The sequence below is a fragment of the Sceloporus occidentalis genome, unplaced genomic scaffold, assembly GCF_023333645.1.
Source record: "Sceloporus occidentalis isolate IW3139 unplaced genomic scaffold, rSceOcc1.0.p SCAF_260, whole genome shotgun sequence".
In the NCBI taxonomy this organism is placed as follows: Eukaryota; Metazoa; Chordata; class Lepidosauria; order Squamata; family Phrynosomatidae; genus Sceloporus; species Sceloporus occidentalis.
Genome location: NW_028317240.1, coordinates 731,424 through 755,995, shown reverse-complemented (window position 1 = coordinate 755,995; position 24,572 = coordinate 731,424). Strand labels below are relative to the sequence as shown.

Sequence of the window (24,572 nt, the reverse complement as noted above, 5' to 3'; positions counted from 1 at the left end):
CAAAAAACCTTTTTGAAAAACAATATTAATAATCTGTTTTAACCCTCAATCAACCAGATGATTACCTTTAGCTGTTTGAAGGGTCAAGAGCTAAAGGCAGACAGTAATTCAGTGCCTATCTGTAATAAATATTATATATTACAGCTCAGGTAACAGTAACTAAGGGATCACAAGTGACATTCCTTGTGCCCTAGTCTAGATGTCTCTGTTTCTGCCTAGAAATCCTAGAGCACATTGTGAATTTGTGTGTGTGTGCACGTAAAAAAGAAATAAATATGTAGGTTGTATATAGGTGGAAAATTAGTGATGCTTGAGTAAGTAAAGCCATGCTTGAAAAAAAGCTTGACCATGATCTACGATGAAATCCACCCATCCGGGTCTCCCCATGCCTGCTTTCAAAGGGTCATAGGAGTTGTAGACCACAAAGGTGGGTGCACCAAGAAGCGAAAGGGTGGCATACATGTAAAAATGTTCCTTTATTTAAAAAATTAAACTGGGTTGAGATAAAGCTGAATAGATTTTGTTGATTTTTTGTGTACTTGAACATAACCTGTGCCAAAAATACTACCACAATACTTATTATTATTATTATCTTTTATTTATATAGTGCCAACAGTTTACGCAGCGCTTAATACAATACATAAATTCAAGGGATATGACAAGACAAGAATTGACAGACTAAGACAAACCGATACATTTGGTGGAGAGAGCCCTGCTCGCAAGCTTACAATCTTGAGGGAAATGGGGTGACAAACATAAGGCATAGAGAAAGGGTGAGAGGTAGTGTGGTGGTTGTATCGATGACAAGGAAGTTCTAGCAGCTAAGATGGTATGCTTCTCTGAAGAAGTGGGTTTTTAGATGTTTCTTGAAAGTTGGGAGGGAGGGAGAAAGCTGAAGGTTCCTTGGGAGTAGATTCCAGAGATATGGGGCAGCTCGAGTGAAATCTTGTAGACGGGAAAAGGAAGAGGTGATGAGTGAGGAGGAGAGCCTTAGCCCATGGGAGGAACGTAGGGATCGAGTAGGAGAGTATTTGCTAATGAGGTCAGAAATGTACGGAGGAGCAGTATTATGGATGGCCTTATATGTCAGTACCAGGATCTTAAATTTAATTCTAAAAGGTAATTGGGAGCCAGTGGAGGGTTTCACAGAGGGGGGAAGCAGAAGAGGAGCGACGTGCAAGGAAGATGAGCCTAGCAGCGGCATTTAGGATAGACTGTAAAGGAGAGAGTCGAGACAGTGGAGTGCCAACCAGAAGAGTGTTGCAGTAGTCAAGACGGGAAATGATAAGGGAATGAACGAGGGTTTTTGTGGATTCTTGGGTGAGGAATGGGCGGATACGAGAGATGTTTTTTAGGTGCAAGCGGCAGGATTTGGCGAGGGACTGAATGTGAGGGATGAAGGAGAGGTTTGAGTCAAGGATGACCCCAAGGCATCGGGCCTGGTTAGTAGGAGAGATAGTCGTGTTGTTAATGGTGATAGAGAATTCAGGTAGTGGAGTGGAGATGGAGGGAGGGAAGATAATGAGTTCAGTTTTAGAAAGATTAAGTTTCAGGTAGTGTTGTGACATCCATGAAGAAATAGCAGACAAGCAATTGGTAATACGGGACAGGAGAGATGGAGAGAGATCAGGAGAAGACAGGTAGATTTGGGTATCATCTGCATATAGGTGATACTGGAGGCCAAATGAGTTGACAAAGTAAAATATCAAAGCCTAAAAGGTTTCAGTAAAATACACCAGGTTGTCTACTTTCCAGAAATATATAATTTCTTTTTTTTGTTTATGATTCCCATTACAAACCAATACACTATCTATAGAAATAATACAAAACTTTGAAACGGCAATGTATACCTTTTAAAATTTGTCCTATGATCTTATTCATACCAAATGTAAGACTATATGTCTAAATGTAGTATCAAAAGAAGTGAAGATTGCATTGAAAGTATAATATAACCAATGTCTTTAGTATTCTTCTTGTAATGTTATCACAGGACATCTATATTTTCTGCCGGATGCAACTTGGGAAACACCTAGCAGAGTACATTGTTTTAAATGACTACCTAATTTATAGGCACTTTGATCTGCTTATGATAGCCTGTCATAAATTACTTGCCCTATGAATTTTCTTAGAATGCTGCTTTCCAAAGTATAAAGGTAGGTGTAAAACTAAGTTACATTTAATATAGTTTCTTCTGATATCTCGTTAATAACCTGATAACGGTATCTCGTTGTCCATGCTCTTTGAGAAACATGATAGGACTTGATGGTCTAGTGAAAACAGCATTGAAGCTCAGCACAGGAGTCATTATAAACCAAATGGCATATAACTGAACGACTAACTTTTACAACACTAAGAAATCTGTTGACTATTACTCTGAAAACCCCAATGTCTCTGTGACCCCTAAGAGCTAGAATTGGACAGCTCTTACCTAGATTAAAATGTTGCTTGGATCATTAGATCATGCCTTATAATAAAATTCCATTACAACTCAATTTGATTTTGAATCAGTAAAATGACATTGTGTAATGTATATTCAATTGATATTGTGAGCAAGAGCTACTTAAAAATTATAAATCAAAGTTTTGCTTTTCATTTAAGTAAATGTAACATTGACATTGATACATTTTTAATTTTAAGTCCTGGATAAGACATAACTATATTAGCCAAAATTAATATTTTAATATTATAAACAAATTAACTTTTACCTGTTCACACCTCTATAAACATCCGCGCTTAACAATAAAAACTTAAGAAAGCACATCTGAAAAAATGAAGTATAAAACAGATCTATAAAAACAGAAAACTGGATGTAAATAAATTGTTTTACCTGGTCCGATGCAAAACGATGCTATTACCCCAAGAATGCATACAATGCTGATATAGGGTACCCATGAAGCATAATCCTGAACATTAAAATAAAAACTATGTTAATGGGGACACGGAAGGTGACACATATCGCCTATTACCTCATATACAACTGAGTAAAAACAAGAGTGTTTAACAGCTTAATTACATTAACAGTGGAATCCTAAGAAGTAATCTATAATTTTTTTTAAAAAACAAATATATATATATATTTATATATATGGCCATTTTGTAATACCCAACTTGTGAATCCTTACCTGAAAGGTCAGCGATAAAGTCAGGATTCCGAAGAACAACGTCATTAGTCCAAAACCTCCAATTAGAAGCACTCTGCGCCCCAGCTTTTCAATGGTTATTCCCTGTTGGTGAAATACATCACAAGAAATCCATTCAGCATGTTTACATAGGACTAAACTGTGCTTATAAAATAGAAGGCCTTGTGAAACATTGTTTTCTGAATTGGATAGGAGCGTTCAGATGGCTTAGAGGCCTCCATGCAGCAGGAGGTGAACAGCCGGCCATGTTTATGATACGTCACTAAGTGAGGGCAGTGCCCCAGGGGTACTTGTGCCGTGCCTGTCCCCTTACAGATGTAGGTCTCGGTGTATTAAATCAGGGTTGATGATATTACATGGCTATCAAATCCAGACAGTTCAGAGTCTATATTTAGGGCCAATGTCGGAAAGGGTTGAGTAGTCATAGAAATATAATTTGTACAGGACCCTATGCAGATAACTGAAAGTATCATCAGTACCACCGTCTATATATATATGTATTTTTCTATATAATAGAAAAAAATGCATTAACACGTTTGGGATTATGCTTTGTAAGAAATTACAATATTTCCTTACAGGTCATACATAATAAGAGGAGTTTTATTTCAGGAGTTTATGCTTGTAACACCTAGCATATAGTAATTCTAGCCTGAAAAAAAACAATAATTGCATAGGAAATGGAATTAAAATGCGACTTATGTTTACATTATATTGCATATCACTGTACAAAAAGGAAGCAAAAACTCACATGATTAAAGCTGACAATATACACAATACTAAGTAGCACTGTACTGCCCTTTTGAGCTTACAATCTGTTTTGAGGTTGAAGATGGATGAGACGTAAGGAAATGTACTGTTTGGGTAAGGATGGTTTGATCGTAGTAAAAGTCATGTGGAGAGCAATAGAGTCTCTAAGGATGGGGGGACAGGCTGTTGGTATTAGGATAGATTTTATGCTGTTCTGAATAGGTGGGATTTTAAGTTAGAATAGGTGACGGGGGGTCCGACAACAAAAAGGTAGGAAATCCCACAGAAGAGAAACTGTATGCAAATGGGAAAAGGTGATAACACAACAACTGAAGCCTAAGCAAACCTCCATACTTTGCTAAAAGCCCTCAAAGCCTGCAATACACTCCTCCATCTTCCCCACAACAACTGAAGCCTAAGCAAACCTCCATACTTTGCTAAAAGGTATACAGACTGGACCAAGAGATCGCCATAATTATCTGTTATTTGTTTTCTGTATTGTTATTATAATTTTCCTGTTTCTATACCCTTTTCTGTCTATCTGTTCTTGATAGCCTAGGAATGCCCATACTGGGAATTGCAGCATTTTTTTACTGATTGTTTTTAGTTGGTAAAATTTATGTCATGCCTGTCACTACTTAAGTGTGTTATATTTTACTTTCTATCTTTCTGCTCCACTAACCCCTTATTTCCTATATCTGCCCTCTTACTGCCCCCGTCCACTTTATCACTATTTAACACTCTCTATTACAGCCCTCAAAGCCTGCAATACACTCCTCCATCTTCCCCACAACAACTGAATTTTTGCCTGCCCTCCCTGCCCCAGTGTTGTCCTAATATATAGACAGTTAATTACCAGATCTATTTAAACATGCCAGTAGAGGGCACCAACTCTTTGGATCCCTTTAGTACCCACTTCTCCCCATTAAACCATTCCAAATACCATCCCTCTCCATCTCTCTGCATCACAGCTATCCCAGTACCTCTACACTAACCTTTATATGTGAAACATGCCTGTGTTTGCTCTGCTACTTCTGTCCCCCACATATTCCTCCCTATTCCCATCACTCACAACCACCAAACTTAACCAACATGGTAAACCTAACCAATTTTATTCCTATCATCTCCAACCATAAACTCCCACCAGTCCTTAACTGTTCCCTAACAAAGGCTCTCCTCCTCACTTATCACCTCTTCCTTTTCCCGTCTACAAGATTTCACTCGAGCTGCCCCATATCTCTGGAATCTACTTCTACTGAACTTTCAGCATTCTCCCTCCCTCCCAACAGTCAACAAAAATCCCAAAACCCACTTCTTCAGAGAAGCATTCCACCTTAGCTGCTAGAACTTCCTTGTCATTGAGACAACCACCACACTACCTCTCACCCTTTCTCTGTGCCTTATACCCCCCACACTACCTCTCACCCATCACTGATACCCCCCGCACTACCTCTCACCCTTTCTCTGTGCCTTATGTTTGTCACCCCAGTCCCTCAAGATTGTAAGCTTGCGAGCCGGGCTCTCTCCACCTAATGTATCGGTTTGCCTTAGTCTGTCAATTCTCCTCGTCATACCCCTTGAACTTATGTATTGTATGAAGCGCTGCGTAGATTGTTGGCGCTATATAAATAAAGGATAATAATAATAATAATGGCTGAAGAGAGATGTGCAGAGTGAAGCAGACAGTTAGAGACAAGGGTGGATGAACGGGTTTTTTTAGTTATAGAAGCCAGTGGAGGGACTGGCACAGTGTGGCAGCAGATCAAGAGCTGTGGAATAACATACTAGTCTGTAGTATTGTACATACTAGTCTGTAGAATTAATCTTTAAATAGTTTAACCAATTAAAGCTGTATATTTCCACGAGCAACTCTATCCCTTCCACGGCCTGCATGTTATTTTCTTAATGGCTTTCAGAATGTACACTGTAAAAAAATATTCTCTCTAAGTATATCAGAACTTTTCACAATCCCCTTGCATGACATTTTTAGGATTCAAAAATTCAACTACATTTTCTTAGCTAAAACTAAGAAGTTACATTGATGGCATTAAAAAGGTTACCATTTGTATCAAAATAGTTTAAATGAAGCTTAAAACACCATTGACACATTGTATAAATGAGCGCGTTAGGGTTTTATTGCCCACCCTAAGCAGTCTCATCATGTCAAAATGGACGTGCCAGCATCTGTTCATTTTCCGAAGCAATTTTACTTGTAATGTCAGTATTTTGGAATACAATGCAATTCTGGACTATGTGAACAATCCTTAAACCACAAATTACAATTTATACTGGTTGACAGATGTGCACTGTAGCATGTAATATGCTTTCAGGATATTGCCTCAATTACATAAATAAAATGTTATTCAACTAATACCTGATCTGACGGGTTAAAAGCTTCTGAAACATGGTCCTTCAAAGCACACATATTTCACGTTATTTTAAGTACAGTACAGAAGGAACAAGGCGAGGATCACAAACCAAATAGACTGAAAAGAGGTAGTGTCATATACATCAGGAAACCATATGCATTGAAATAAGACGAATAAAATTGCACAAATGATGATTAGATGCAATGGCAGTTCTCATTAGGTAACTGATGTGATGAATTATGTCCCATTGACAACAATAATAATAATAAAAAGTTATATAATGTAGTTAACTAGGTTTTTAGTAAGAAAGTCACATGAAACATGCCAGAGTTCCTGTATGACTTACACATTAACTGCCTTTAACATATAAATAGCACACCAAGCCAGTCAATAACAACATTTGGGTGACATGCATGTTATAAAGAAAACTCAGCAAGAAAAAGGTACTGGTATATGCGCCCTAGAAAGCAAGTGAGATAAGTTTGTTGGATGCTTCATCCATACCTATTAATTCTCCACTGTCCCAATCTGGGAAAAAAGAGTGTATGTGACATAACCTCTGGTTATACCCACTATACAGTAGTGTTATGGTGATGTGGCATCACACACTATACAGTACATGGGAACTTTTCAGGCAGGGTACCTGGAGCTCCCACTCTTCTAGAGTGGCTTTCTGATGGTCAGGGCTAGTCAGCTGTGTAAGCGGTGCTAGCTGTGCATGTGGGCAAGGCTGGTAGCAGGGAAAGTTGAGTGGGGATTGTTCACGGCCAAATACTACTACCGCTGCCCAGAGAAAGAGAAAAGTGACCTGGAGACCCGGAGAAGCAGCACTTCACACTGAGATTCTGGGTCAAACCCAGAGAGTTCCTGGGTATGCAGATCTCCTCCATTTTTTGAATGTCTGTTGCTTGGCTTGGGCATGAAAACATTGTAGGCGATCCTAATAAAAGCAAATTTGCCAGAACAGCTGGGATATAAAAACATGTCTGCCTAACAACTAGGTTCTAAATTAAATTCATCTGCAAGATAACAGAACCAAAAAGCACATCCTAGCCCTGCGTTCCGCTTGCTTGTAAGAATCATTACTGTTGGCGGTTTAAGCACTCCAAATCTGTTTGTTCTGTATGTTATTTAGCAAAACAATAACTATGCTTTAACAGATGCCAGACCTCACATTCTGCTTTTATTCTTTCAATATACATATATAACCATTGTGAAGGAGCATATAACAGAATCTGACCTCAGAGGTCTCATCATTTGAAGTTAGCTCCAGCACCAGAAAACTTGTGTGACGTTGACCAATTACTCCATCTTTTTTTAGTCCAATATGACTATATTCATTGTCCTTATAAAAATATGTTTTCATACTATAATGTGAACAGCTTTCTATTCATTTGAGACTACATTATTTCTCAATGAAGCTTTAAACCGAGGCACTCAGAATGTTAAATGTTAGCAACTAAACCATCAAGATAAAATGCTTCCCCCTTATTGAGAAAGCTACAGATAATTGGAAGTTGTATTATGGGTATGGGAAAGTTCAGAACACCATTTTAGATTTTATCATGCTGAAAACGGAATTTCTAACTATTTTAATGGTTGTGCTCAGTAAGAAGGATGACTCAGAATAGGGTTGAAAATATACGCATGGCTGATTTTCAGTGATGGACCGTTTTAGCTTTGCCTATTACTTCCCCATCAGTGAATGATTTAGTATTGTTACTTTGTGCCTTGTTTGTGTGGTTTCTACATGACAGTAACTATTTATATTAGGATTTACATTATCTGAGATCTGTTATTATGCCTATTGCCAGAGGGTCCTTTTTCTGTATATTTTTATTTGAGAAGATCTATGTTATCCTTATACAGTGTGACGAATTTTAGATCCTCATTTAGGGTTTAGTGATAATACATTTGATAATGAAAAGGAAAATGTTGCATTGCAGATTATCTCAGATCCTAATTTTTTCATCTGTATACAAGATATTACTCATTTGCATCATTGATTTATTTATACATTGTTTTATGTAGTGAGGGCTCATTTTTCTGCTAATAAAAGTATAGAGGAACTGCAGTGTTTCTGTTAAAGACTCTCTAGTGCTATAGCGCAGTCAGTTAAGACATTAAGTCCAAGAAACGTGTTACAGTTTTCAGGATTCCAATGTAGTCTTTAATGAAGCATCATGGGAAACAGGCTAACAGAATGGAAATGCCTGCCTGATTCTTTTATTAAAAAATAGATAAATAACAGTAATAACCCAACAAACTATTACCGTATTTGCTCGATTATAAGACGACCCTGATTATAAGACGACCCCCCAAAATCTGAATATTAACTTAGGAAACAAAGGAAAAGCCTGAATATAAGACGACCCCAAAGGAAAAAAGTTTTACCAGTAAATGTTAATTCATGTAAACTATTTTTTTTAATAAAAGCTATGATTGAGAAAAAGATTTTTTTTGTTTTTATTTCTTGTATTTTCCAACCTGTCCCCCAGTTACGCACATCTGCCCCCAGGCTTGCCACTCCAATATGGCACTGTGGCCCATGATATGCCTTTTAACCCTCTATATGCCACTGTGCCCCATGGTATGCCTTTTGACCCCCTATGTGCCACTCTGCGTCCAGAAATGCCTTATACCCCTATATCCCATTCTGGCATTTAGGGGGTTAAAATGCATATTATGGGGCAGAGTGGCATATAGGGAGGTATAAGGCATTTCAGGAGGCAGAGTGGCATTAAGGGAGTTAAAAGGCATTGTACAGAGCACTCTGCCTCCAGAAATGCCTTATACCACTATATGCCACTCTGCCATTTAGGGAGTTAAAAGGCATATTATGGGGCAGAGTGGCATATAGGGAGGTATAAGGCATTTCAGGAGGCAGAGTGCTCTATTAAATGCCCCCTTAACGCCACTCCAGAAATGCCCTATGCCCCCATTTAACACACACACACACCCTATACCCCCATTTAACTAACTAACACACACACACACACACACACACTCTCTCCCCCCCCTTCCCCCGCTCTCCCCCATCTCTTACCGGTGCTTCCAGCCGGGGCAGCGGGTTGACGTCGCCTTCTGCTGCAGCCAGAAGGAGGTGTGGCTAGCAGCGGGGGTTGTCTGCGTCCGTCGCGTATACTTTCCCCGGCTGTCAGAGATCAGAGTTCCCCGCACCGGTGCGGGGAACTCTGATCTCTGACAGTCGGGGAAGGTCTATGCGACGGACGCAGACAACCCCCGCTGCTAGCCACACCTCCTTCCGGCTGCAGCGGATGTTGTCTACGCGGATCGCGTAGACGTCAACCCGCTGCCCCGGCAACACAGCAGGAAGCACCGGTAAGTGTGTGTATGATGGGGGGGGGGGTGAGACAGGAGGATCCAGGTCCCCTGCAGCGGTGCGGGGGATCTGGATCTTAGTCTCCTAATCAGACCTCTATTTGAGGTCTGATTAGAAGACGACCCCGATTAGAAGACGAGGGGTATTTTTCAGAGCATTTGCTCTGAAAAAAACCTCGTCTTATAATCGAGCAAATACGGTATTTACTGCTGGATTCAGTTTATCATAGATACAGTTTCTCGTTTGCTTATTTCTAAAACATTATTATGGACTACACTTGTGCTCAGCACTCAAATTAGATTAAGAATTTTTTGTTGTTTGGTTTTTGTGGCATTCATTTTCACACAAATTTTGTTTCTTGGCCCTTCAGTTTTATTTTTCAATGGGGACGTCCCTGCCACCTTCTGGCCTCACATTTCAACAAGATTGATCAAATTACATCTTAAAGCAGCAGCTTGCTTAAGATGTTCTGAGTCAAAAACAATCTACATGTTACTGGTCACGAGACTCGTTAAATTAAAAGATTCTCATATTAATAAGATTGTTCCTAATCAGTGTATTAATAGAGAGTGACTCAAATGCAATCTAATGCTGTAAGCCACCATACTATGTGCTAGAGCATATTCTCATCACAGTACCAATGATGCACAGGATCCCTAGCCACACATTACCATAGACTAAACCTGAACTGGCATCTAACAAACTAGATGACGCATGTTACACTTTATCTTGGCTTTGTCAGATGTAAATATGTGTGAGTACAAGCAGGGACATCGCTTGAGTTATACTTCACTAACCTCACTTATGCTTGCTTAAAACACCTCTATAGTCTCGACTATTGAAGAAGGTCTATCTAGAACTTGCTTACAAAGACCAAGGAACAGTAAAGTTCAAGAAAACTGTTGCCACAACCAGAGAGTATACCTCCTTAGACTCCTTATAGCTATTTGTAGGGCAGCTAACAGCAGCACTATCATAAAGAACAGACTAAACCATTGCTTAGCGAAGCATGTAGGGCTTAAAAAAACACCTGTCCTCGGTAGGAACTCTCTCCACGGAGTGCCAAACTACCACTGGAAACAACATCAGAATGATCATTTGTTAGGATACTTATTAAATTGGTTTCAAGGGATGAGCAGCAGCAAGTCTAATACATGTCTGGAGTCCTCTAGGGCTATACTATATATAGTTTATAAGGTTCATTTGAACCATAAAATATTAAATACTGAATGAGTATCCTCTTGACAAGGATATAGAAGGACCTTTCCATGTTGTGTTCATGGTTTTTTTTTTGCTTACAAGGTACTTATAATGTGCAATTTTTTTAATGGTTTACTTACTGATACAACAGCAGCGATGATTTCAATCCCTCCTGTGGATAAAGTAATGTAAGGGATTGTAGCAGGGGGGATTCCAGCTTCCTTAAATATACTGTTTGTGTAGAACCAAATCTAAAATGCATGGATTTGAAAAAGAAAGAACAATTAATGAATCAAACATTATACATGAATATAAACATTTATTACATGGGCATTTTCAGGGCATACGGTTCATTTAACAAACATGCTTACCTATGTATGAGAAACAATATATATTGTAACTACAGCCTCTTTTGATTACTAGGTCTATAAGATATTGTTTAGACCTATATAATGCAATATTTCCTAAATTCTAGCTCCACAAAATATTATTTACAAATGTTGTCAGAATGAAGGACACTGGGGCAATGAGTACTTTTTTTTGGGGGGGGGGGTTAAAAGAAGTTTTCATCAGTAGTTGTCATAATTGCATTAGAAACAGGCAGGTCCTAGATAAAGGCACTGAGAAGTTGTATTCTTATTGTGTTTTGTTGAACAAAAGCATGTATTTAGGAGCATTGCTAGGTGTTATCATATATATATATATATATATATATATATATATATATATATATATATATATATATATATATATATATGATATCATCATTTTGAAAGGGAAGTCTAAATATGGTCTTCCTACAATGACAAGATTGGCCATGGTATGTACTCAAAGGAGAAGGAGCTGGGCTACATCTGGTCAGTCCACTACAACATAACCTGCTTCTCCTCCCCGAGTCTTTTTTTTTTTTTCACACTTTCCAGATGTAAGATTAATTATCTAATTTTATCCTGGAATTCTGAAAAAATAAAAATGTTTTAGATACATAAAGTTTTGTTTCAGACATACAACTGAAAAACAGTTAAGTATGTACTGTCTATATTTGCCCTATTTGCCACTAATGTAGAATTAGCCTGTTTTAAGAGCTGTGCTAATTATATCAGTCACTTTGTTATCTCAAAGTGTGTATGGTTTAATCAACTTTAATTATCTAGTATAAGCAAGCATTACTCCACATGATGCATTAATTTGCATCCATAAATGTATTTTAATGCACTTAGTTTTAGACCATAATGTTACTATATGTGCAAGTATTTAAACGCGCCAATGTTAAAATACATACATATATATATAATCTTATTCAACTGAATAAAAAGTAAAATTTTGACAATTAACACTAAAAATAAGAAGTGTGGATATAGCAACTGCGATATTACAGGGACAATAAACAGCAGGTATGCTTGCAAGCTTGTTACACCTAACAGGGTAACTGGAGGCTGAAGGTGTCATTTTTTTTTGTCCATAAAATAATGTAGAAATTGAAAAAAAGCTGATCTGGTAAATAAGGGTGGTGTATAAAACATCTACGTTTTGTCATTGCAGGCTGGACATTAGGTCATGTTAAACAAGCTTAGCAACATTGTTTTCTTTTTCATCTCTTTTGCGGGGCATTGATGTGGCATGTGAGCCTTGGTCAAAATGCAGTACTCAAACCGCAAAATTTTTAAGAATCTGTTCCAATTACACAACATTAAGTATTCTTCTTCTGTAATTTCTTAAGGGAATAAACCTTAGCAGATGTGTCTTTCCACTAATTACATGAATTCTTGCACACAAAACTGTAACTAGGGTTGTTGATGCCTTGGGCAAGTTTGGAGATCTTGAAGCCCACCATGTAGCAAATTTTGCACTTACTGCATTAAGGCCACAGAGTTGGTAAGAGCCCATTGTAATAATAACAGTTATAATTTGCCATCTCACGGATCGTGTCTTGAAAAGCTCAAATACTGACACTAAGCGCATATTCCTCTGTAATCTGGTTTCTGCCAAGACATCTTCTATATCCTGCTTGACATCATTCCTCCCAAGAAATGAACGCAAAGCTGCAAAAAAAGAAGTGCTATCACTAGAATATAATGGGTGAACTAGAATACAGTGCATGAAATATAATATATGAGAAGTTTAAAAAAGGTATGTGTTGTGCAAGGCATGGGTGGGGATTAGGGGTGCATTGCTAAAAATGCGTGGGGCAAGGGCAGAAGTTTAGCCCTGCCAATTTCCCCACCAAGCCTACTTACACTTAGCAAGTCTGTGCTCAGGCACCACAGCTTAAAAAATGCATTGTATCCAACAATACCTATCCTTCTGAGACCAGGATCTAACATGGTAAAGCAGAAAACATGCTAACCATGGAGGTAGGTCCTGAGGTGGCCTCTTTAAGGTTGATGGCATATTGCTAGTTAACCCTACTAGAAGAGGAATGTTGGCAGCAGTAGTAAGTAAAATAAATAAATAAATAATAAAAACGTCAGCCGCACTGTTAATTCCATTGAAAGAAAGGTGCCCATGACTCAAAGAATCATGAAGGAGCCAACAATGTTCTAAGTTTGTCATGCCCCTTATTTATCAATAAAATGATCCTGTCACTGGTTCCCTCTTCCTCTGGTCTTATTAAGGCAGAACTCTTCCATCTCATCCCTGTTTCATCATGTAGCCAATATGTTAGAAAATGGGTAAATGGATGGCTTCATCTAAACGTTATACATATCGAAAGAACATGTGTCATTGTGGCAAAATAAATATGGCCATTTAAACTGTGTCCTTATGGCATCATCAAAATGTCCAAAAACACTACTTTACTACTGGAAACTATAACAAAATGGGACAAATAGTTATAGTTAAATGCATTTCCCATTGTATTGTTTGTCTACAGAACAGCAGCCCACACAATACTTTACACACATCACTTTGATGTATCATTACTGTACCTCCTCCTACACAAAAAGCTAGTTTCATTTTATGGATGAAGAATTAATGAATCCTGACATTTAAAAGTTTTTTAAATAAAGTGTTCTGAAAAAATAAAGGCATGTGTTTGTAGAATAAATGATGTTAACTACCACTTGCAAACATATTATGGGTCCTTCACATTTCACAAAATTGCTATACCTCTTTCTTCTTGCACCATTATCTTTTATGAATCTAGTATTTAAGATGAACGTTCTCTGTGGATCCATTAATCAACATCCAGACATTACAAACTCCCACCATTTTCTAGATGTAGTAACGACATTACAATACTATTATACGCCTCACTACTGGTCTCAACAGCTCAACAGAGAAACTGATCTTCATTAACTCAAATGAATAGTAACTACAGATGTATCTAACATTAAATAGACCATGTCTTCAAAAAGTTACTTTGACCTTGGAGCTCTTGATCGAAGGCTGAAATACAGTTTTCATTTGCTTGTCAATCATTCTTGTCAAATTAAATTTATTAATGAGACTATTCTAAAATACAAACATGCCATGCCCATGACTACTCAACCTCATGCAGCTTCATCATTCCTTGAAATAAAAACAATTAATTAGTTTACAGGTCAAAGGCAAAGATAAGGACTATTATTAGTTCAGCACAACACGTCGGAGAGGCAGAAGAATAATATCAATACATACACCTCCACTAATTACACAGTACAAGCAACATGTACTACTCGCTAGAATATACAACCATCTTATAGATGTTATTTAATCATTGTGCATGCAAATATAAGTCAAGTGCTAACCAGTGACTAACACATTTCCAATGTGAATTTCTTAAGTTGATTCATCATATACGATACACTGTTGAATATAAATTTATTGATAACCAGTATCACTCCCTATAGGTAATTTTACTGACATTTTGGCTTTACACATTATACAGCAATAAGCCCTTTCGGCTAAACCCCCCCCAAAAAATGTGTGGTTGTAACTACATACCATACATTGTTGCAAATGTCAGGTAAATTAATAAAAAATGATACCGAACAAGTGGACGGTGACGCTGTTTATCCAAACTCATCATGGACAATTGTTTGTCAGTTTATAGAGCTACAGCTGAAAAGGCAGTCAAGGTGAAAATGCTTCCTACTCTCACTCATGGTTGATTGGAACCCTCAAGTAAAACAGTTTATACCCCATATGTTGTTTCAATATTTTTTTTATGTAAGATTTATCATCCTCTGTGTCCGCGGTACAGTGGCCTTTATTATTGGGTTCTCCATATGTCATACAATAACCAGAGGGTTTTCTCTTTGCTGACTTGCCACACCTTGGCGGTGGCGTAGTATGTTGGTTCTCTCCAAGAGATCACGGAGCTCTTCCATGCTATTAGATGCTACTTCATACAACAAGATGGAAAGCAACACATTTTGAAGAATTATTTGCATAAGCTGCACAATAAGAATGATGGATATATATTCATTTTAGCCCAAGATAATGGTTAGTCGAGATGATTTGACCTGTAATTGAGCCAACATAAAAAATGATGTAAACATGTCTTCTTCAGTCCATCTAAAGAAAAAATCCAGAGGCTCCCAAAGTTTATATGCTCTATATGTTTTTTGTATGTTGGTCCAGTAAAAGGTATTAACCTTGACTCCATAAGCACTATAGACACAGAAGAAATGGAAATCAGGGGCCACCATCTTGGACAGAGGTGATATAGTTTCTTTGCATCACTAGAAATGTATTTACCTGCTCTACAGACCCTGCACTTTTTATAACACAATACATTATCATTTTGTTGTAATCTTTAGAATTATATTTTTTTAATTGCTTCTTGTATTAAAAACTGTTCTGTGACTCATATCAGCTAACCCTACAGCTCAAAGTACCAACACGCATGTATCATATAATTAACATGAACCTCATTAACCCATGCTCTACGCAAGAAAGTCTTTCACAAATGGAATCAAGAGCATTGGTATGATTGCTTGGAAAAGACGTGCAACAAAGAAATAATTGGAAAACACAAGAAGCCATTAAAAGACGGTCAAGCCCCAGAATAATTTACCTAATGCATATTTTTAGTGGTGATTAATAATTACAAAACATGATCCTACTACCTCAAGCACATGAAGGCTGCCAAGAGGCATAATAATCCTTGTCAAGTTTTATTCTAAATCAAAAACATGTCATAATGAGATTGTGAAAGTCAAGTGAATGAGGAAAAGAAAATTGATGCTTGTGGCTTAGCTGTACTTCATCTAATAGCATGATAGTTCTTAAGATGGCAAATTAAGAGTTCAGATGAAACTACTGGACATAGAGTCAGTAACCAGTGATTTAAAGAAAAAAAGGCAAACCGCAGCTGAAACAGCCATTTGTATATAAGACAATTATTTTGTAATGTTCTGAAATATAAAGGTTACAAAGCAGTCGCCATATCACGTAATATTTAGAGGGACTCTTTTTTTTGGCAGATTTCTATGTCCCAGACCTTGGCGTTTTTCCTATACAACTGTATTAGACCCTCTTAGCTAGTTTTAGATTAAATTGCTTTTCCCTAGTGGTCCCAGAGTACCAAGGGGTGCAATCTCTGGGGTAAATCGGCTGATTTTGGGGAACCTAGGACACTAACCATTATACCAGTCAACTACAACTAAAAAAGTATTTATTTTTTAAATCAAAGTAAGAACTCATTCGTTATTACTTATGAAGTGATTTTCATTCACTGCTTCTCCTTAAGTGTCCCTAGCAATTCTGATTGCATTTTATATTGTAAAATAATTTTTTGTAAATCTTTCAATCATTCTAGCTAATAACTTTATGTTTTAGCAACCTCACAAATGGCCTCACCATCTCCACTTACCAAGTGGATTAGCTTTTCTTGTCCCAAAGCCATGCCCTGCACACAGGGATCTGAATTTTGCCTGACAATATAAAAATATCAAAGAATAGGAAAAACAACATGGGAGCCTCACCTCAGACCGAGAATGGACAGTGCTGATATACAATAGCCTGCCCTATAGGGACAGGGGCGGGCTGGGCCGGGGGGCAGGAGGGCAATTGCCCCCCAGGCCACCCGAAATATAATCTAAACGGCCGGTGGGTGCTGATGCCGCCGGCCGGTGCTACTTTTTAAAAAAAAATTTAATATGGCAAGCCGGATCGGCTATTAAATAAAAAAAAATAGTATTAAAGCAGCGCCGGCGGCATCAGCACCCAGCGGCCGTATGCGATGGCCGCCAAGTGATGGGAGCAGTGTGAGGGGTGAAAGCTCCGCCCCCTCGCACTCACCTTTCACCCCTCACGCTGCTCCCATCACTATGCGGCCATCAGATTGTTGGAAATATAATCTAAACGGCCGCTGGGTGCTGATGCTGCCGGCCGGAGCTACTTTAATACTTTATTTATTTTTAATATGACAAGCCGATCCGGCATATTAAATAAATAAATAAAAAAGGATTAAAGTAGCTCCGGCCGGTGGCATCAGCACCCAGCGGCCGTTTAGATACGTTTTCCAGCAGTCTGATGGCCGCATACTGATGGAAGCAGCGTGAGGGGTGAAAGGTGAATGCGAGGGGGCGGAGCCACTTCACTTGACTTGCCCCCCAGGCCTTAGGTTGCCAGCCATCCCCTGTATAGGGAGATACCTACTCAGGAGGGGCATTGCTCACTTCCACCATTACAGAGGAGACCTCTCTATTAGCAGATCAGACGTGTCTAACCCATCAGGGCAAGCCTCCCCTGCATGAGGAATACGGCAATCACAGGCGTACGTTTCAGCCTCTCGTAGGCCTCGTCAATGTAGTACGGCTGATATCCCTCTAGGTGCAGTGAGCCCGGACCCTGAATAACCTAAGGCCAGAAAAACAACACGGGAGCCTCAATATCAAAGAATACCATAGTCTGAGTGGAACTACCTCGACATGAAAATGCAAGAGAACAAAAATGTTTGAATAGCACTCTTACCTGCCATTAGGCACCATAATTTATTCTGGCTGCAAAAGTTATACTTAAGCAGGTGGGAAAGAAATTTTAAGAGCTCAATAGTATCTATCATCGGATAAATAAATATAAATCTCATGATGCCGCATAACCTTACATATAGCATTATGACTAGAATGTATTTCCAAAAACCTTTTTTGAAGAATGGAGGTTATGTTGTAGATGTCAGTGTACAGATGGCCTGAGCTACAAGGATAAAAATGAAACATTTGGAAATCTCTATTCACATTCCATCAGTTTTATTTTTTCTTCAAGTGACAAAAAGTGTGTCTTTTTTCTTTTTTAATCAGTTACCATGACAGCAGCACTAGATAAACTAGAGTACTTACATGCCCCTGACAGATTGTATTAAAACAATTCGACGGTGACATACCTTTTACAGCTTTCTTCGTATCTTGCTTTTCTAGTAAAAGATATCGAGGGCTCTCAGGAAAGAAGGGCAGGACCAGAAGTTGTATCAAGGAAGGGATTGTGATAAACCCAAATAAGCAAGGCCAAAGCGACTCCTAAAATGCAAAGCAAGTGGGCAGGTTTGGGTAAACAAACACTGGAATCGGAAATATATACATATGTAAAATAAATAATGGCAGTTCAGTCAAGTTTCCCAAAGTACACAAGTAAAAATGAATGTGCTACCATGGCAGAGCAAAATGCCACACCTGGTAATCATCAGCCATACCCGGGGCATCCAAGGCAAATCTGTAGAATTGCATACAAAGTATGCCTGGAAGCTCCAGCTTTGGCTTGAAGACTCGGATTACATCTACATATAGATCACAATGAAGAGTTTATTACAAAGGGAATATAACATTTGTAGGAGCCCAGCACAAATTTCCAGTCCGGAGAGTTAACTTTCCATCATGTCCACCCCAAAAATATACTGCCTACAGTGTGTTTGGCTCTGAAATAAAGTGGTCTGTTTCCCTCTAAGTAAAACAAATTACATCATTGGTGATCTAACCCAGTGAACTCAATCAAGCACTGGAACCTGAGACAAGACTGGATACGTTCAAAAGCATTTATTAAAATGTGTAAAGTACAGTATGTTTCCTATAAATGTCCGTTTTTGAGATGTTTTACAGGCTTTGTTTTTTTTTTTATGTGATAACATTTAAATCCAATAATTGGAATTTCATGTTTACCATGATTGTTTAACACAAAACCATCCATTTATTTTATTGGAATTCTAGAGTGGGAAATGTGACCAGTTACCTCGTCACCTTAAAAGCGAGGAAAAGCAACATTACACTTTCTAGTATTCTAGGCAAATAAACCTTACAACAGTTGTTTTATTTTTGTTCTGGGGGTTTAATGAAATAAAAGTAACACACTTAAAGAGCTTTGCCTTGTTTCTATTTTAACAACCTGTTTGTGCCATAGTACACATTAAGTATTCTCTGAGAAATTATGAACAGCAAATTTTTACTCAACTAACCATACCAGATAAGGAAGGAGGCTAGTCATAGAACATATGATACTTCAAAGTAATCTGCACCCAAAGCATGCCAAAAAAGCTCCATTTTTGCTTTGAAGACTCGGATTATATCTAGGTACAGACCACAACGAAGAATTTATTATGAAATTTATATGCACTTTTTTATTGAAAGGGAAGTGATTTTTTGTCAGCCACAAATAACTTTGAAGTAACGATATTGCTCCAACACACTTCAAATTTATTAAAATCAATTCTCTTAGATGATAGAAAATAACAGAATTGAGTGATTTTTCTAAGGATGCTTTATGCTTATAGATTAATATGCTCACTCGTCCAAATATTTCTGGTAGGCCTAATACTTGTCCAGTGAATACGCCAACGCAGATCAGGATTGCAGTAATCTGTCCCAAGGATCCTCTAATATGCTTTGGCGATATCTCATTAAGGTACATAGGCAGGGTACTGAGTGCAATTCCTAAATCAAAGCAAAACAAATAGAATGACATTAGCATTTCTGACAATCCATGGGATGCACGTTCAAAGCATAATACCTCCAATGTAATACAGGCCAGATCAGCTAATTTGGCTGAAATAAGCAACATATCTATTCACTAAAATGGCTCCAATCAACCTGAAAGAAGTTAAGGTCAACTCAAACAGTTGAACTTTATGGTAGTTCAACAGAACACTTGGAATGTCCAATTTAAAAGGACTCAATGTGCCTTTGGAAAGCAGAGCAGTTGCTGTTTGAATTCACCTAGTGGGATATTGTCCAGCGGTTTTACAAAACCACCAACATCCAGGTACTGAGGATGTTTTCACTAATGGAGTTTACATGAAAGTTGTAGTTTCCACTCACGGATTTCACTATATTCATCAGGATTTGCCAACTATAGCAAGCCTCTCCTACAAGAGGACTGAGCTGGCCCAGTATAATTGAGCCAGTGAGGAAACATCGAAGACAATTTCACAGATTTGACTGCCCATTATACAGGGTCAAACAAGCTTTTGTCAGAGGAAAAGCTCACTGGAGTTGGCCTTTCATAATGTACAGCAAACACACACAGAACAACCTAAAACTGCAACTCTCCTGCAAATTCCTACATTAGAGAAAACCAGAAAAATGAGTCTGGTCTCCTAAAGTGCTCCATGCTGCCTGTGAGTTTTTCTAATCTGCTATAACACACCCATGTTATACTCCTAACATTTTAGTGTTAGAAATCCTGGTACTAGTAATAGGCTTTTTTGGCCTTTCTGTGCCGTTTCAGTTTTCATTTTTTTTACTTTCTGTGGTAGGAAAAAGCCATGTTCCATCTTCTTTCTTTTTTAAGCCTTTTCTTTCCTTATAATTTTGTATCATTATTTATCAGTATGAATCCAGTTTTCACAGTGCAATCTGCCTATCACATTCATTTGCCTTTTCAAGCCAGCGCTGCATTTTGGTTCTTCTGATATAAAAAAATCACCTCCATCAATGCCCATGATAAAGCGGCCCAGTATGACCATTTCAGGGACCCTTGCTACTCCTGCTAAAGACATCAATAATGCTGCTACGATTGCAAATAAATTGTTCAGAAGCAATGTTCCTTTCCTGCAATAAAGCAGAATTATATTAGCAAATATGTTACTGAACCAACTGTGCTGCCTTTAAAATCCACATTTAAAATATGTTGAACATAACAACTGTTGGAACAAAGGATGACTTTTCAGAAATTTAGAAAAAAGTAAGTTCATGATACTTTGCCTTTGAAAACAAACAGAAGCTAAAGCTGTACTATTACTACTAAAAATTACTCCAACATTAAAGGATAAAAATATAGATTCATCACCTATCAATGTATACACTGAAGCTGCTCCTACAGGTGAAGGCTTTATATCTAAGTATAGGCTGTAAAACACAGCTCTGTGATCCATGATTTTATATAAAAGAACCTATGGGTTTTCCATGGGAATGGAGCCATTCAAAAACCCTTCAGGGACACTTCTACAAGGCTCATATAAGGAAAGCAATTACTTGTTGGGAAGATTGCTAATGTAAACACATGTGCTTGCTGAGAATTGGCTGCATATATTGGATGAAAGGGAAAGGTTCTTGACATTTTTTTTCTTAAATAAAATGAAGTCCTTCCAGCCTTCCTGTGCTCCTGTGTTTTCTATCTAAGACATTCTGCAGAGCCGCTTGGTCCTTCCCCATCTATTTTGGTGGAACATTAAATTGTCTAATAGACTACCATGTGTCACGACCACGAACACCTAGGCACTCACCGCAGAAGTTCTTCTGCTCCGAAACCCCTCACCAAGGGAGACCCTTAGAGACAGGGAGTGGAGGCTGGGATAATTCCAACAGTGAGGAGGCCTGATGCAGGTGGATAATTTAAGGGCCGAGTTGGTGTGCAAGGTGCAAAAGCCCTGACAGCCAGAGCCGGTAGGCAATAGGAGATGAGCCGGGGTTAATTCCGGTAACGTGCACAGGATAGCCGGGTCGGTAAAAGAGCAGGTAATCAGACGAGCCAGGTCAGTAACAGAGCGGATAATCAGACGAGCCAGGTCGGTAACAAAGCGGGTAATCAGACAAGCCAGGTCGGTAACAAAGCGGGTAATCAGACGAGCCAAAAAACTGGTAACCAGGATAAGCAGGATAAGGTACAGAATCGTCAGGCAAAAGAATCGTCAGGAAGGCAAGGGTCAAAAACTAAAGCAATAACAGCATCAGCAAAAACTCTGGATACTCAGACCACAACAGGGTACAGAATGAAGCAGTTCCTGGGTTTTTAAACTTGGCGCCCTTACAAGCTCCGCCCCCTGAACCACATCATCACAGTTCTGGGCAATCTCCCAGAACTCCACCTCCGGACCCGTCCAGCCGCGCCCCCATCAATACAGACAGGAGGAACGCCGCTGGATTGCGGGAGACATCAGTAACCCCTGGAACCGGGCGCGGGCGGTCGAGGAGTCTGGCGTCGAGAAGTCTTGGTCTCTCCCCCAGTGGCGAGTGCTCACGGGCGGAGGACCGCTCGCGAGCACTCGCCACCGGGGGAGAGACCAAGACTCCTCGACGCCGGCGATCGAGGACTCGACCGCCCTCGTCGAGAGAGATACCAGTCACCCCCGGTAGCGGCTGCTCGCGAGCGGTCCTGCGTACGCGAGCACCCGACACCGAGGGAGAGATCGTGACACCATGGCTATTGCTTGGAAGGGCTGCTACAAGGAAATATTTCTTTTTTATATATATATATTTATTTATTTTTTCCTTGTTCAGAATTCAAAAAGAAACTAATTTTAACCATACAACATTCTTAGATTTAGTAACAATACAGTATATACATCGACATATATCAAACTTAAGAAAAACACAAAAGGAAAATTTTTACAACATCCATTGTATATGAAAAAAATGAAAGAATTAATCAACAAAAAATAGTTATAAATATAGTTAATAACGTTCATATATCTGATGAAACCGTATTCTCTACCATTCATACTGCAACATATTCACGTAGAGGGGAGCTGAGAGGTCTCTTCCGGGGAAGCTATTTATTCCCATGAATAAGTGTTATGTGCTGTGTCGCCCAGGGGCTATATTTTAAGAGGGTACTCATTAATTAGAGAGGTCTACATTGTCTACACGTGCATCTTGGTATATTTTCCATGATTGCCAAATTTTTTCAAACTTATCGTTCTTGCCAAGTTTAGAGTAATAGCCTTCCATTATATATTGGTAATGGATTTGATTAACGATTATCTCCCAGTTAATTATTCCAACGTTTCTCCAATTTCTAGCGATACATATCTTTGCAGCAAGACAGATATGCATAAGGAGAATCCTTTGGTTTATGTTAGATTTCTCTAGGCCCAAATGGAACAAAAACATCTGTGGATTAAGTTGATCTTGTGAGTGGAAAAATGAACCCAACATCTGTGAGATGTTATTTTTAATATTTAATAATTGGGAACACTCCCACCACACATGGAAGAAAGTGCCGATATTAGCACAACAGCACCAGCATCGAGGTGAATTTGACTGGTTAATTTTATTAAGTCTAGATGGAACTAAATACCAGCTGTATGTCACCTTAATATAGGTCTCTATTAAATTTACCGAATGCACATATTTTTTTTGTCATTAGAAGAGCTTGTCGCCATTGATCCAAACGGAACTCCATGCCCAGGTGTCACGTCCTTCCCAGGCTGCGGAGCTGCATATCTCGCTCTTGTTTCAATTTCCCTGTTTTGCTTCAATCCATTCCTGGATTTCCTTTTGCTCTGTTCTGATCTTCCATTCCTTACTTCTGCTTCAGCTCGTTGCTTCAGCTGTGTTTCCTTTATAAGGTGTGCTCCACCCATGTGTTCTGTTTGTCTCAGTCTGCAGTCTAAAGGTATGTCTCAGTGCTATGTGTTTGGTTTACATGTTTGGTTTACATGTTTGGTTTACATGTTTGGTTTACATGTTTGGTTTACATGTTTGGTTTGTTTCGTACCACTGTCAGCAGGGATTAGCGTTAGGACCCACCGTCATTGGAGTACTTCGGCGTAGTGGTGGGCTAAGCATACTATGGCCATATGATGTGACGGAATCTCCAATTGTTATCAAACAGTTCTAAGCTAGTTCCTGTATTCATGTTTGTGTCTCTTATGTACCTTTGCCCTTCTTACTTGTATCATCTGAGGATTCTGGTTCCTCTCTCCTCTCCCTATGTCCTAGTTTATATGGCCTATCCTTGCTTAAAGGAGAAGCGTCCGAGGATTCCGGCTCCTCACTCCTTCCCCTGTGTTCCTTGCCTTGTTCCCTGTCCTTTGTTGTGCCCTGTATCATGTATATCTTGTCTAGTAATGTTCATTCCTTGTCTGGTTCATTGTAGTGCCCTGTAACATTTATGTCTTGTCTGGTTATGTTTTGTGCCTGGTCTCCCTGTCCCTTGCTTATGTGTCTGCTATATTTCTCTGCTTAGCTTCCATACTCCCAGCCTGCAGCATCCTGCATATGAGTCTTGTGTGATGTCACATGCCTGTTCCAGGGTGCCTGCAGGATTTGACTTTGTTCTGGACTACATCCGCTGCTATATCAGGGCGCTGGTGTTTGGCTGCACTACCCTATGTGCTCAACACCTGGGTGAGTGTGGTCGCCCTGCAACCAGGCCCTGTTCAACTCCACTACTGCACCGTAACTCCTGCACACAATCTTTGGGTGCGCTGGGTCTTTTAGTCATCTGTTTGGACCCAGTCTGTGACACCAGGTCACTCTCCCATCTCAAGATCGGTGAGTCCTTCTCATCCCCAGAAAAGCTTTGTAAGAGTGTATTTGTACCCGAGATTTGTTTCTCTTTTTTGTGTAGTGTCAGCCAATGCTCAATAGCCAAATTTTTCTGTATTCCTGTTCGGTTAATAAAATTCTTAATTCTTAG

At 39.0% G+C, this 24,572-nt stretch overlaps 1 protein-coding gene across 1 annotated transcript in view; it reads right to left on the bottom strand.

Moving 5' to 3' along the window:
* LOC149275873 (solute carrier family 2, facilitated glucose transporter member 9-like) overlaps positions 1-24,572 on the bottom strand; it is a 68,576-nt gene that overhangs the window by 20,323 nt on the left and 23,681 nt on the right. Inside the window, exons 5-11 of the mRNA XM_089504208.1 lie at positions 20,637-20,761; positions 19,500-19,645; positions 18,109-18,241; positions 12,654-12,841; positions 10,940-11,050; positions 3,123-3,224; positions 2,828-2,903 (exon numbers count right to left, since the gene is read on the bottom strand). Coding sequence (XP_089360334.1) covers positions 2,828-2,903; positions 3,123-3,224; positions 10,940-11,050; positions 12,654-12,841; positions 18,109-18,241; positions 19,500-19,645; positions 20,637-20,761 — 881 coding nt within the window. The remainder of the gene's footprint in view (positions 1-2,827; positions 2,904-3,122; positions 3,225-10,939; positions 11,051-12,653; positions 12,842-18,108; positions 18,242-19,499; positions 19,646-20,636; positions 20,762-24,572) is intronic.